At 35.8% G+C, this 15,847-nt stretch overlaps 1 protein-coding gene across 1 annotated transcript in view; it reads left to right on the top strand.

Annotated features, from left to right (window-relative positions):
* Positions 1-376: 376 nt before the first annotated feature.
* Positions 377-15,847, top strand: part of Myh8 (myosin heavy chain 8) — a 28,404-nt gene continuing 12,933 nt past the window's right edge. Inside the window, 19 exon segments of the mRNA XM_078042895.1 lie at positions 377-611; positions 1,459-1,602; positions 1,791-1,947; positions 5,114-5,141; positions 5,241-5,349; positions 5,449-5,541; positions 5,667-5,730; positions 6,397-6,495; positions 6,582-6,685; positions 6,887-7,025; positions 8,415-8,559; positions 8,606-8,771; positions 10,165-10,335; positions 11,504-11,813; positions 11,926-11,993; positions 13,555-13,642; positions 13,728-13,845; positions 14,187-14,310; positions 14,402-14,538. Of these exon segments, the coding sequence (XP_077899021.1) occupies positions 402-611; positions 1,459-1,602; positions 1,791-1,947; positions 5,114-5,141; positions 5,241-5,349; positions 5,449-5,541; positions 5,667-5,730; positions 6,397-6,495; positions 6,582-6,685; positions 6,887-7,025; positions 8,415-8,559; positions 8,606-8,771; positions 10,165-10,335; positions 11,504-11,813; positions 11,926-11,993; positions 13,555-13,642; positions 13,728-13,845; positions 14,187-14,310; positions 14,402-14,538 (2,474 nt within the window). The 5' untranslated portion in view covers positions 377-401.

Here is a 15,847-nt window from a genome sequence, read left to right as displayed (position 1 = left end):
ATGCAGAAGGAGAAATGAGGATTCAACAATGACAGATCCTATCCATCACTGGTTTTAGCTACAAAGATTGTTAAAGCTTAGAAATAAAAACATGTGAGGATTCCATTCTAACTCAATTGCAGGTACTCCACCTGATGATCAAGGTATATAATCTGGAAAGGAAACTTACAAACTGTACAAATGAAGTGTCAAATTAGTCTCATTCCAAACTAGTCCTTTAGGTTGTGTTAGAACACCAGTGAAGGTCAAGATTGGAGGATTAGTCACAGCAGCAGCTAAACTCAACACTTTGTTCATTTCCCAGCCTAACTTACCTTTATGATTTCTGCTTTCCCTTTCTACCTTTCTTGTTTTTTTTTTTTTCCCCCTGCACAGAATCCTCTGCTACATAAACTGCAGCCATGAGCTCGGGTTCAGATGCCGAGATGGCTGTTTTTGGTGAAGCCGCTCCCTACCTTCGAAAATCAGAAAGAGAGCGGATTGAGGCCCAAAACAAGCCTTTTGATGCTAAAACATCTGTCTTTGTGGCGGAGCCCAAGGAATCCTATGTAAAGAGTGTCATACAAAGCAAGGAAGGAGGGAAAGTAACTGTCAAGACTGAAAGTGGAGCAGTAAGTAAAAGCATAAGGAGAAAATAATCCCCATTTAATTTCTCTATCTCCTATTGCTGGAAATCTCCAAGCCTGTTGCTAATACAAACACACTTCTAGTTAGCGGGTAGACATCAGATTTGAAAGGCAAAAGAATTCACAGCAGTAACTGCATGTCTTCCTTTCCAACTTCATATAGGACTTTAACCCATTAATACAAACCATTTCTCTTCGATTCCCAACTTCCCAGTCTGAATCTCCCAATTAGGAAAGTAAAAAATAGCTTCTCTGACCACAAGAATTCTTCAGTTACTTATTTAGTTCAATAATGTATTAATATCTCCTTTACTTCAAAAAGAAAAAAAAGCAGTTGTTTTATAATGAGTAGTAAGAAAAAGAATAAAAAGATATAAATTGATAGATAAATCTGGATAGGAAAAAGATAGTGGGAAGAAAGAAAGTCTTTTAAAAAATGGATAGTGCCACAATGAACATGCATGCAGGTAATCTCTTTGATACACTGATTTCATTTCCTTTAGATATATATCCTGGAGTGAGATAGCAGGATCATGGGGTGATGATCGGGTAGAAAAAGGGTGATTGGATTTGATCGATGCATGCTGTAATGTATGTATGAAAATATCACAGTGTATCCACTGATATGTACAATTAGTATATATTAATTTTTAAAATGATAGTATCCTAACTTATCATAGAAACATTTTCTTGGCATTAAACTCTAAATAAATATGTTTATATGCCTTTAAAGAATATAAAATAATATAACAAAAAGTATGTGTGATTAGTTTTATATCATAAACCCTATATCCAACCATTAATTGTAACTCATCTCCTGCTTCCTTACCAGACTCTAACTGTCAGGGAAGATCAAGTCTTCCCCATGAACCCTCCGAAATATGACAAAATTGAGGACATGGCTATGATGACCCACCTAAATGAGCCCGGAGTACTGTATAACCTCAAAGAGCGCTATGCAGCCTGGATGATCTATGTAAGTGTTCTTCAACATCTCTTTTTAGTCCATTTATTTTTCTGAAAAAAGAGACAGGAGCTAGGGATATAACTCAGTGGTAGAGAACTTGTTTGGCATGTGCAAGGCCCTAGGTTGAACTTCCAGCACTACCAAAAAAATAAAAATAAAAAAGCAAGATACATATTTTGAATTTTCTGATTTTCTAGACCTACTCAGGCCTCTTCTGTGTCACTGTCAATCCCTACAAGTGGCTGCCAGTGTATAACCCTGAGGTGGTGGCTGCCTACAGAGGCAAAAAGCGCCAGGAGGCCCCACCCCACATCTTCTCCATCTCGGACAACGCCTATCAGTTCATGCTGACTGGTGAGTAAGGCACGTATAAATAGACTCTATGATGAACAAACAGGCTGCATCCTAGTCTTATTATAATAATGTATTCCAGCCACTTGGGACTTCACTGTTTTCAAAGAACTTTCACAGTCATTATGTCATATTTTTTCCCAGGTGAAACTCGCTGAATTCATTGTCCTGCCAAGCTAATACAGCTAGTAAATGGCAACCTATTTAATTCAAGTAGAAGACTTCTGTAAAAATAGTTATTACTGTCCAAATTTTTTTAAATTTTCTGATTTGGGTACAAAAGAGTTTAAATAAAATTTTTTTAAAAGAATCCACATCCACAGTCATGGAGGAAAAGACTTCTCAGCCACAGCTGGAGGATTTTGTGAGTTTTTATCTTTATTTTCAAATGGCACAGTTAATTCTACCAGCCTCTTTGGTGAGTGAATGAGGCATCTATTCACAGAAATGTATTGCCAGCCTCTCTGGCACTACTAGAACACGAATAAAGAAAGAGCTGTGACTCTCCTCCCAAAGATTGTGAAGGGCTTTCCTACCAGAATGGAAGGGGAAAAAAAAATCTACTTTCACTTTGGGGGAAAAAAAAAATCTCTTTTCTTTGAAACATTTTTTTAAAAAAACTGTATGAAAGTCTGTTATTCCTGCCTTATCAGAGCATAAACAGGCAGATTAGATTCACATTAGAGGCCCAAATGTAGGATTAAAACCTTTTATCTTCACATACCAAATGTTTTGCCTCTGGAAATATTCTAAATTCTCTAGTTTCCTGTTCTTCCATGGAATTTTGGAAACTGAGGACCTTTTTTTTTTTCATTTTTCTTTCTTTTTTATTTTTTCATTTTTCTTTCTTTCTTTCCTTTCTTTTTTTTTTGTTTTGTTCATTTTGTTGCACTTTCTTTTAAATTGTCTTTTATAGAGGGAGAGAGAAGAAAAAAAAAGGATAAAATAGGAATATCCTATTAGGAATTATTCAGGAGTTCTACAAGGATTCTATTCCAGCAAACTGCTCTTTGGTTGTCTACAGACGCTAGCTACCTCCCAAAATTTATCCAAATGCTAGCTTATGTCAGAGATTTTAATACTCAGCAGCTGCATTTACAAAATCATGGAAGCTATGTACATCACCCCAACTAACTCCTCAGGCTTTGGGGCTACTCCAAACCCAAGATCACCTATGGTTCCCAAATATGATTTTTGTTTAAAATCATGCACAACTGTGGCATTCAACCTAGTTAATATTATTTTAGCACTGCCAACAGACACCAGAATGTTGTTATCCATTTTCCACTATGTGCAATAGTATTTCCATTATTTTGCTTATAGTAAAAATAAAATCATCTGAATATGATCCAAATCTGCATTCTATTTCCCTGAATAGAACTTTAAAGTTCTTTAAAGCTTATGTCTATATCTATATCTAGAAATGAATACAATGTTAAAAGGAAAATAAAAGTAAGTAAACTCCAAAATTCACAATTCCAGATATCTTCTTATTCAGTATTATCAGCAATCAAATTAGTGACATCAAAAACTGGAAGGAGACCAGGTAGCAGAAAAATATGTGAACTGGAAATCAAAAACATGAATATATTTGAGTTTAACTAGCTTGTAATTAATATTACAAAAGTCACTTTTTCCTCTTTATGTCTCAGACTATTAAGACTTTACCTAAACAATTTCTATGGTTTCTTATGACCTCAAATTTATATAATTCTTTTTAAAGAATTTACCAAAAATTATATGATGCCTGAGGTTTTCTTTTTTATTAATAATAAATTTATTTATTTTAATTAGGTATATATGACAGCAAAATGCATGGATTCATTGTATACAATTACAGCACAACTTTTCATTTCTCTGGTTGTACACAATGTAGCATGGCACCATATGTGCAGTCATACATGTACCTAGGGTAATGATGTCCATGTTATTCCACCAACTTTGCCTGAGGTTTTCTTTAAAATAATTCAGTGAGTTTGGTATGGGGTTGAGATGATATAAAACTGGCTGGTTAAACTGCAAATTTTATGCTATGTATATTTTACCACAATAAAAAAATTTAAAATTGTTGCATCTATAAGATGCTCATACAGGGACTCAGTACATTATTGTGTCCACTTTTGTGTACATTTAAATTTTTCTGAAACAAAATTTTTAAAAATTAGTAAAATATGTACCTCTGTGCATAATATATATATATATATATATATATATATATATATATATATAATATAGCTACTATTAAAAAAACAGAAAATAACAAATGCTGACAAGGGTATAGAGAATTTAGAATCCTTGTGCACTGCTGATAGGAATGTAAAAATGGCACAGTTACTGTGGAAAACAGGTGGTCTCTTAACCAATTAAAAATATAATTATAGTATGATCCAGCATCCATTTCTGGATATGTACCCAGAAGAACTGCAGCAGGATCTCCAAGAAATATTAGTACATCCATGAGCATCATTCATAATAGCTAAAATGTAGGAATAATTCAAGAATCCATTAACATATTAAGAGATAGGCAAAATGTTATATTCATATAATGATATATTATTCTGTCTTAAAAAAAAAGAAAATTCTGGTCTGTGCTATATGGATGAACCTTGAGGAAATCATGCTAAGTAAAATAAGTCAGTCACAAATAAAGACAAATACTATTTTACTTCACTTATATAAGGTATTTATAGCAGTAAATTCAGAGAGACAGGAAGTAGAATGGGGTTGCCAGGAGCTAGAGGAAGAGGGAAATGAGGAGTTAGGGTTAATGGTTATGGCATGTCAGTTTTACAAGATGAAAGAGTTCTGGAAATAAAAGGTAGTAATGATTACAAAACATTATGAATGTACTTAATACCAATGAACTGTACATTCACATGTTGTTAAGATGGAAATTTTATGCTATGTGTATTTTACCACAATAACATACAAAAAAAAAAAAAAAGAAAGAAAGAAAGAAAAAGAAATGCATGATTCTTTTACCTCTAATTTTCACAGACTTTACACCAAGTGTCAATTGGCTATTTGGAGGGCTAGACACAAAGCCAAAATCCTAAACAAAATCTTCAACAAGTTAAAAAGAACAAGCTTTGTCTGAGCTGAATCGATTTAATTATCTTCCTATTGAATGCACTTTTGTTTTAACTGATGATCTTGATTTCTTTTACAGATCGTGAAAACCAGTCAATCCTGATCACGTATGTGATTTTTTTCTTCTTCTTCTCTGATTTGCAGTGATTGTCTTAGATGTTGACAATGTGGGTCATAGTTCTGATCTCTTCTGATTTGTTTGACAGTGGAGAATCTGGTGCAGGGAAGACTGTGAACACCAAGCGTGTCATCCAGTACTTTGCAACAATTGCAGTTACTGGAGAGAAGAAGAAGGAAGAATCTGGCAAAAACCAGGTGGGCCTGACTGCCATGGTCAGAATCCAGGCTCTAATTAGGGCTCTCAGGTACCGAATTCTTGAGCCCCAGATGTGAGAACTGCTCTCTCCTTTGCAGGGGACTCTGGAAGATCAAATCATCAGCGCCAACCCTCTACTAGAGGCCTTTGGCAATGCCAAGACCGTGAGGAATGATAACTCCTCTCGCTTTGTAAGTCTCTTGTTCATGAAACTCTTCTCCTTCTTCAAGTGTCGAGTAGCCATGTCTGAATTATTATTTCAGTTTCATCTCTCTGTATGCTTTGATTTTTTAATACTAATCTTTATCTTTTCAAGGGTAAATTCATTAGAATCCACTTTGGTACTACAGGGAAGCTGGCATCAGCTGATATTGAAACATGTGAGTAACAGGACTACTGACAATCCAAACAGAGATACAAGTAATTTCATTTCCAGGGTTATTTTGCAATACTTACTGTGCATGAAGCCTATAAAACAGTGGCCTGCTGCCTTGTTGCTTGTGAGCTCATGCCAGAGTTCCCCAAAATTCATTGTACACTCCCCTTATCTCAGTCTGAGACTAATGGTCCTATAGCACAACCTAGAGAATATCTGCTTCAGAAGCAGCTATGATTTTTTTCCCAAAACAAATACTAGGACTACCTATGGGTTCCTATGAGTTACCTGTGAGGTTGCAATATAACTTTACTCAATAAATTTTGCTCTTGATCTGAACTTTGATGTGTCCAAGGTAGCCCCTCACCATGGATTGAATCTGACATCATCCAAGGAAGGATGAGATATTAGATATTAATTAAAATAGAGTTCACATATCCTCAATATGAAGCTGTTTTTGTTCCAGAGCAGGTATGCTTCAATTTCTGCTATTAGATAACGAGAAGCATAGGAAATGTCATATGCCTATGTACAACTGCAGGATGGTCATCCAGGTGCAATCTCAGTGAAGCCAACTGTAGTGACCTCAATTTTGACTAAAGATACTGAGGTTCATTTAATTTGTAAAAAGAAATGTTATTTTTTTCTAGTTGTCTTTCTCTCTTTCTAGATCTTCTGGAAAAGTCTAGAGTTACTTTCCAGCTGAAGGCAGAAAGAAGCTACCATATTTTTTATCAGATCACTTCCAATAAAAAGCCAGATTTAATCGGTAAGAAAGAACCTAAATTCATAGATATTAATATTTTTACAAAAAATTCTAATATAAAACATAAACTCTGAATTCTGTGTACCCAGAAATGCTCCTGATCACCACCAACCCATATGACTATGCCTTCGTCAGTCAGGGAGAGATCACTGTCCCCAGCATTGATGACCAAGAAGAGTTGATGGCCACTGATGTAAGTCAGTCTCTCTCTCTCTCCGCCCCCCCTCCTCTCTTTCTCTTTCTCTCTCTCTCTCTCTCACACACACACACGATTTTAAAAAATCCATGTATGGTAATGATAATAGCAATCTAGTATATGTAGGATGTACCATAAATTTTCATAAATATGTAGTGTCTTCTTCCCTAACTTTTGTGCCCTTATCTTTTCTGGTAGAGTGCCATTGACATCCTGGGTTTCACTCCTGAAGAGAAAGTATCCATCTATAAACTCACAGGGGCCGTGATGCATTATGGGAACATGAAGTTCAAGCAAAAACAACGTGAGGAGCAAGCTGAACCAGATGGCACTGAAGGTACCAAATGAACTTTCATCTGGGTTTAAATCAAGAGAATATATCAACAACAACAAAAAAATATTAAACCCTATCCTACGCTCATCTCTCCTTTATGGCAGGACTTCTGAAGGGAACAAACACAGTTATACACTCTGCATGCTTTCCTCACCACTCACTTTCCTCTCTCTATCTCTCCTTCATTTCTATCCAGCCCAAATAAGATCCAATATCCACTCACAAGCCTAACCTAGGGCCAGATAATTGGACATAAAATACAATGAACTAGTACTCCTGCCTTGCCTCAGCAGTGGTGGGTCATTATATTAGATAATTTTGCATACTGGTCTATTTTATCATTATTTGGACAAGACTAGGAGCTGGCAATAGAGGATCTGCCCAAATACTGGATAAGGGGTGAAGAATGCCCCTAGGGACATATGCATGTATATGTGAGTTGTGTACATATAAACCTGTTGGCAATATCAGCAGCACATAAGATTTAAAAAAAGGATTTGAGAAAAAAAATCATGTACTCTGCATATGACAAGGATATGCAATGTAATGGATATACAACCCAAAGCTAGTTACCTGCTCTTTAAAGCCATTCCTGACCACCAAAGTTTAACATTTGCTCTTCCCTCCTCTAAACTTTCTAGAAGTTACTTTTGAACATGACATGTGTCATTACATTATAGTCACTAGAATTTTTTTTTAAAGAGAGAGTGAGAGAGGAGAGAGAGAGAGAGAGAGAGAGAGAGAGAGAGAGAGAGAGAGAGAGAATTTTTAATATTTATTTTTTAGTTCTCAGCGGACACAACATCTTTGTTGGTATGTGGTGCTGAGGATCGAACCCGGGCCGCATGCATGCCAGGCGAGCGCGCTACCGCTTGAGCCACATCCCCAGCCCCTAGTCACTAGAATTTTAGTCAGAATCATTCATTTTAATTTAATCCTCACATTTTCAGATAAAGAAATCAAACCAATAAGGTTAAATCCAGAATGGCAAAACTAAGAAAAAAATCCAAATATTCTGATTTTTACTCTTCCCTACTATTGAGTATTAAGGTTTATTTATCTTATCTTTTCAACTATATCTAAAATGTCTTAAAAGCAGAGACTATGAATTTTACCTTACATAAAATATTACAATAAACACTAGACACATGTTTACTTTTAATGAAAAACTTCTCAAAATCTACTTGGAAAAATCACTAAAGGCCAGTATACATGATCAACCTTTCAGAGGCAATTACATGTCCTGATGCACAGAGAATCTTATTTGACCTTCTATAGAATTAAGTAAAGCTTTTTATTTGAATAATAAGAAAACTGGACTGGAAGAAAATGGAAAGATTAAGTTAAAAAGGATGTGTATCATTAAACAGTCCCTGATTTGTGTGTCTGCAGTTGCTGACAAAGCAGCCTATCTCCAGAATCTGAACTCCGCAGACCTGCTTAAAGCCCTCTGCTACCCCAGGGTCAAGGTTGGCAATGAGTATGTTACCAAAGGTCAGACTGTGCAGCAGGTAAGCACACAACTTCAATGAATCACATCCATCCCAGGCTTCCATGACATGTTTTTGATAATATTAACAAACATTACTGTTTGTGAAGGTGTACAATGCAGTGGGTGCTCTGGCTAAAGCTGTCTATGAGAAGATGTTCCTGTGGATGGTTACCCGTATTAATCAGCAGTTGGACACCAAGCAGCCCAGGCAGTACTTTATTGGGGTCTTGGACATTGCTGGCTTTGAGATCTTTGATGTGAGTTATCTTAATATTAATACTAAGTGAGGGGGAGGCAATTATGGGATTTGATATACTAGGTATTTTCATTATTCACTTACATTTACAGTGTCCACACGGTTTGTTCCAATGATGCACCTAGAACAAGACTTATCTCCAAAATATCCAGGCAGTAATAGAATGCAATAAGCATTATTGAGCAGTCAGTGTATTTCTGGCACTATACTAGGGATTTCAAAAGGTTACTTCATTTAATCTTCAAAACAACCCATAAAGGAGAAGTTAACAGGATGTATAACCGACGTGATTCTGCAATCTGCATTTGGGGTAAAAATTGGGAGTTCATAACCCACTTCAATCTAATGTATGAAATATGATATATCAAGAGCTTTGTAATGTTGTGAACAACCAATAAAAATAAATAAATAAATAAATAAATAAATTCTGAAAAAAAAAAAGGAGAAGTTAATATTGCCTTTAGTTACATACAAAGAAGTTGAGATTCAGGGAAGTCAAAATAATAGCAAAAGATCTAACAGACATTCAAGACAAAGCCACATCACGAACCCAGATCTGCAGCATTTGAGCCACACGCAGGCATCTTTCACAGAGGAGAAAAGGTAGAAAGACGTCCAGACATAAATGATAGTCTTTCCTTGTCCAAGTTCATCTTATACAAATGATTTAACGTCCAGGAGGATTTTTTAAATGTTTGATGTAGAGATAATAGCCTATTCATACATCAATTTAAGATAAGATTTCCTAGCTGGGTGCTGTGGCTCATGCCTATAATCCCAGTGGCTTGGAAGGCTGAGGCAGGAGGATCATGAGTTCAAAGCCAACCTCAACAACTTAGTGAGGCCCTAAGCAACTCAACAAGACTCTGTTTCTAAATAAAATAAAATAAAAGGCTAGGGATATGGCTCAGTGGTTAAGCACCCCTGGTTTCAATACCTAGTACCAAAAAAAAAAAAAAAAAAAGGATAAGCTTTCCTTAATAACATGACAACCAAGGTGAAACATGAACTTTATTTTGAATTATAGCATTGGGGCAGTTAAATAAGGGAGGTGTTCCAATAAGTTTCTTTCCCTTTTGCTCTTAAATCTGAACCACAGCATACAGGACCATGATTGCATTTTTAATGTACATTCTTGTCTGTGCAATCTTAAAGTGAAAAGATACCTTATAGTGTAATTGATACCTGGGCCCCTAAAGAATGTCCAGAATTCATAAGAAAGACTCATGTCAATAATGGTCATATTTTCCTGGAAATTTTGAAGGAAGACTAATTACTTTAAATCGTATCTCATTACTCTATTACACATTGTTTCAGTAAAAGAAAATTTTCAGTAATGAATTTTACCACCATAAAAAACAGTTAACATTGGAAATCTCTTCTGTTTTGAGCAGTTCAACAGCCTGGAGCAGCTGTGCATCAACTTTACCAATGAGAAACTGCAACAGTTTTTCAACCACCACATGTTCGTGCTGGAGCAGGAGGAGTACAAGAAGGAAGGCATCGAGTGGACCTTCATTGACTTTGGGATGGACCTGGCTGCCTGCATTGAGCTCATTGAGAAGGTCTGTTTGGCTTCCAAGGAAAAGTCAGGCTGTGAGGATTACTTTCACATATGTCTTCAGCAATTCTAGAAAGTTATTACTGTAATCTCAAGTAATTTAAGATCTGAGTGAACTGGAAAATAACTATTTAGAAATAACTTCTTCTATGACTCTTACATTGGAAGGATGAAAGAGAGGTTAATTTTGTTCTACCCAGTTTTCCTTTTCCTTTCTTTCCTTTTTTTCTTTTCAGTACCGGAGATTGAACCCAGGGCCTCATCCATGCTAGGCAAGCACTCTAACTCAGATTGTATCTTCAACCCTTTTTATTTTACTTTGAGACAGGATCTCACTAAGTTGCTCAGGCTGGCCTCAAACTGTGATCCTCCTGCCTCAGCCACCTGAGTAGCTAGACAGCAGGCATGCACCACCATACCCAGTCAGTTTTATTCTAATACCAATACAAACACAATTTTAAAGCAGCACTGAAAATTCTACTTGAGATCTGCTTCACCAGAAGAATCACCCTTATTAGATTAACTATCTCCATTACATTCCAATATGTCATTATAAAAGACTTCTCTAAACAAAAATGAATGCACAGGTGATACAGTTGGTGCTTTTATGAAAGCTAATTTGTTAAAGTCAAACTGCTCATGCTACTTCATAATCTGTTTTTTTAAAACTTTTTTTTGTAGTTCTAGATGGACAGAATGCCTTTATTTATTTTTATGTGGTGCTAAGGATCAAACCCAGTGCCTCACACATTCTAGGCAAGAGCTCTGCCACTGAGCTACAATCCCAGCCCCATAATCTATTTTTAAGGAGATAAATATATAACACTTTAAATAAAGTTTGGGTTACTCATACAATTCCATTATTGTGTGTAGAGTCAACATCATTCTAAGTAAGGAGGTTCTTTCCATAGCAAAATAAAACTTTGACATTTACTTAATAGAAAAAGAAGTGTGATTATTCAAAGCATCTTTAAAAATCACCGCTAATTGCTCTGCTGACCTTTGGGATTTGTAATCAGGTATTCTTTTAATTGAAAATAATGCTAGATTGAATGTGAGAAAAAATACACACACACATATTTAATTGAGGGACTCATAATTTTATAAAATAACAGATCTATATATTTTGAAAGAGGGGAAACTGATACCACTGTTTACTCTTCTGAATCCAGCCACTGGGCATCTTCTCCATCCTGGAAGAGGAGTGCATGTTCCCCAAGGCAACAGACGCCTCCTTCAAGAACAAGCTGTATGACCAGCACCTGGGCAAGTCTGCCAACTTCCAGAAGCCCAAGGTAGTCAAAGGCAAGGCTGAGGCTCACTTCTCCCTGATCCACTATGCTGGCACTGTAGACTACAACATCACTGGCTGGCTGGACAAGAACAAGGACCCCTTGAATGACACTGTGGTTGGACTATACCAGAAGTCAGCAATGAAGACATTGGCCAGTCTCTTTTCCACATATGCTAGTGCTGAAGCAGGTACTTTCTATGTCCTTAATCTAAATTAAACCTGTATCCATAGAGTGTTCATATGACAGTCTAGCCTTTGGGATTCTATTATAATTGATGGATTTTCTTCTTTTTACCATAGATAGCGGAGCAAAGAAAGGTGCTAAGAAGAAAGGCTCTTCTTTCCAGACTGTGTCAGCTCTTTTCAGGGTAAAATGCTAATTTAAAATAAAAATATATATTCAGCTTCTATAAATTATTATAATTATAGAATTTAGAAAGGAATGGAATGTTAATAGGAATCAATTCAAATATTTACTTTTGTCATTCCTACAGGAGTGGTTGCTTTATTCATTATTCCTTATTATGATTATCTAATGAATTCAGGAATGCCAAAATATTCTTAGAAGCTTTTTATTATATAATGACCTGATTTTTAAGGAAGCATAGCTGAACTTCATAGCTATTTTGTGAAGGTCATATTCCTATTTCCTAATGTTGCCCTTTGAGAATGTTTTTGAGTTTCTCTTTCAGAATGAGCCTGAATATACTCTTTTTAGAATATCCTTACACTATAACACATCTTTGTCCTCTGAAGTGCATTTAATTTTTTATATTAGCTGAAAAATCCTAGTGATTTAAATGAATAAGTTAAAAAAAAAATCTCTTGAAATTGAAAGAATAATAATTGCACTACAAATGTAATTTTCTTATGTCGTTGAAGAAATGGCTCTTCCTAAGGGAAGTACATAATACATCTAGTCTAATGACTGCTTTATGAGATTTTGTGTGGCTAAGTCTCATTCCCTTCAAAACTAAAATGCAGATATGGCCTATAACCTCTGACTTAAATGGAAAATTTCTCTTGTTCTTTTCCTTTCTCACTACTGATTTGCATTATCTCACCAAATAGACTCAGTTTGTTAAATCGTTCTTATTATATGTTTTCAAGACTACAAACTCACATTACTTATTTCCATTTCCTAATGGTTAACTGAGATACAGAAAAATCTGTCTTCTGTCTTCTTAAAGATTATGCTTAAGAAAGACTGATCAATATTTATATGTAAGATTTTTATGGCTGGATGAAACATCCTCTCCTGTCATAATCAATCACTGTATTTTTGGAATAACTATCCCATATGCTGCAGACCATGCTCTTGGGTACCCAAGATGAATCCACACAAGATTATAAAATCTCAAAATTTTAGATTTATCAAAAACTAAACAAAACTAGAAGTTAGAAGACCCTGGGAACAATGAACTCAAGGTAGGAATCGAAAAAGTTGAACAATTGTTAATCTAGGTTACCTCTGTAAACTGCTAGCAACTGTGAAAACTATTAGCACTGAAAGAGACAAAAGAGACCAAAGGATCATATCAACTATTTTCAGATGAAGCTCAGAGAGACAAAAGGGATTTTATAAAGTCAGGCAGCTCATTAGTGGCAGAGAGAGGCCACTAAGTCTTTTGTCTTCTGATTGATTCCCAGTTGAGAACACTTCCTGTGTATCAAGGCTACTGACTTTGCAGTCTGTTTATCAAACAGATCCTAGATGTTATAAATTAATTCCTTAGAGGTCTACATTTCTTCCCAGCCCTCTGGCCTTCTGGCTACTTAGCAAAATAGAATCCTGAGACCTTCAAAATACTGAGCCATTGAAGCTCCATAAGCTTATGTCTATTAGTTAAGAGAGTATCATATAATTATTTTTTTTAAAAAATCCAAAACAGAACTTTCTCATCAAGTCCCTTCTATTTGGTTTTCTAGGAAAATTTAAATAAACTGATGACCAATCTGAGGAGTACACACCCTCACTTTGTACGGTGTATCATTCCCAATGAAACCAAAACTCCTGGTAAGAAACAGAGCATGAAATAATCAAGCAGGAACAGGTTTGAAAATTCAGTGCCCAGAAGTTAAATTCTCTTCTCTATTTTTAGGTGCCATGGAGCATGAACTTGTCCTGCACCAGCTGAGGTGTAATGGTGTGTTGGAAGGCATCCGCATTTGCAGGAAAGGATTCCCAAGCAGAATCTTATATGGGGATTTTAAACAAAGGTCAGTTCTCTTTGTTGTATTTCATCAAACGTTGTGAAGATTTTATCATCTTAATTTCTGTCCTCTGTTATTCTATTTCATGTAATCTTCTTGGTATATATTATAAAATTAAGAGGTTTAATAATACAGTTTTGAGGTAAAAGTACAGGATAACAGGTTAGAAGAACAATAGGAAGGAGGTATGCAACAGAAAATCATAGTTTCACTATCTGACCTTAAAGAACAGTTAGACTTCCTACTTTGACTTTAGTTCTTAAGATTTTTATTGATATTTCTTTTTGGTGTCATTTGAATCTGGAATCACACCTTCCTAACTATTCTTCATCTGTCTAACTTAACAGATACAAGGTTTTAAATGCGAGTGCTATTCCAGAGGGACAGTTCATTGACAGCAAGAAGGCTTCTGAGAAACTCCTGGCCTCTATCGATATTGATCATACTCAGTATAAATTTGGACATACCAAGGTATGTTACTTATTTATGCCTGATCCAAGTACCTTCTGCCACTTCTGTCTCATGTAGTATGGGGATGATTTGTGACTCTTCCTTTCTCCAGGTTTTCTTCAAAGCTGGTCTTCTGGGTCTTCTGGAAGAAATGAGAGATGAAAAGTTGGCCCAGATTATAACAAGAACACAAGCTGTCTGTAGAGGATTCCTAATGAGGGTAGAATACCAGAAAATGTTACAGAGGAGGTAACAATGATATAGAATATCAAGACTATAATTATCAATTAGACTGGAGATTCCCAATCAGACTTCATCATTCACTAATTCTTTGGTTTTGTGGTTAACATGTGCCTCTCAACCATACAATACATCAGCTTTTGCTTCACAGCTCATACTTGAATTCCCTCCAAAACTTCTCTCTTGCCTCCAATTTCTCCCTTTTCAACTATGTCACATATAGCCACAGAAACAGTTTGCATAAAGCACTATTTTCATCAAGCCATATCTGAGTTTGTGGCTCCCCATGGTGTGCCATATCAAATCCAAGTTGCTTTGTTTGGTTTCAAGGCCCTCTCTGTTCCCCACCTCATCTATCATTTCCAACCACACAGTCTTTTCCAGCCAGGCTAAATAGTTTACTTATCTCTTATGTTCATGTTTTCACAAGTCCTGTCCCCTCATCCAAATTTATCTATTTAAAGGTTCCATTTCTCCTTTCTGTAATTAACCTCACCAAGCTTATCTACACATTCCCTCTCCTCACACACATCTTACATTTTTTTGCTTGACTGTACTTATTCAGGTTCACATTACTAGTGTTCTCAAGGCTTTCCCATGTGTCTACATTATGGTTTTGTCATAGTGTCTGCCTTCTCAGACTTGTAGTTCTTAAAAATTGGACCTATAGAGATAGAATTTTCATTTTAACAAAAGATAGATACACATTGTTACTAGTTACTCAAACCCTTTTAGTCTATTGGTATACTTTGCAGAAAGGGTATATCCTAATACTATTTTTTGAGTTTTACCTAAGATTAAACAAATTTTGGAGCACAGTTCATATTAAATACTCAGCAATTATTAATATCTAATTAAGCAGATAAGACTGAGGCCCTCAAAAGAATTTAGAAAAACCACTGTATTATCTGAGGAAGCTAATAAAAGAAGAGTGGATATTTCAGTGGTGATTAAAAAGGAGAAGTTTAAAGAAAGAGATGACAAATCAGATGGTCACTTTAGCTGGGGCAATTCTGAAACCTATTCCATTTCACAGCTAACATTCATATGGCAACAGCCAAGCAACACAAGCAACTTAAAATTGCTACATCCACTCCCACATCATTACCACTGTAATAGGTCAAATGATCCTTCAGTGAATGGGTATGCTACTCATAAATTCAAATATTTACCCTCCAAAGTCAGCTTCTATCCTAGTTTGATGGAAACTAAGAAAAAAGAATTGCTCAATAGGAACAGAACTTATTAGAAAAGTAGTTGTGCTGAGGACTGCAAACTATGAATGTGAGTGTTCAGAGTACATGTGTGTAAATTTTGC

This window comes from Ictidomys tridecemlineatus, chromosome 3 (assembly GCF_052094955.1).
Source record: "Ictidomys tridecemlineatus isolate mIctTri1 chromosome 3, mIctTri1.hap1, whole genome shotgun sequence".
Taxonomy (NCBI): domain Eukaryota; kingdom Metazoa; phylum Chordata; class Mammalia; order Rodentia; family Sciuridae; genus Ictidomys; species Ictidomys tridecemlineatus.
The sequence above is the reverse complement of the archived record's forward strand: the minus strand, read 5'-3'. Positions and strand labels throughout refer to the sequence as shown.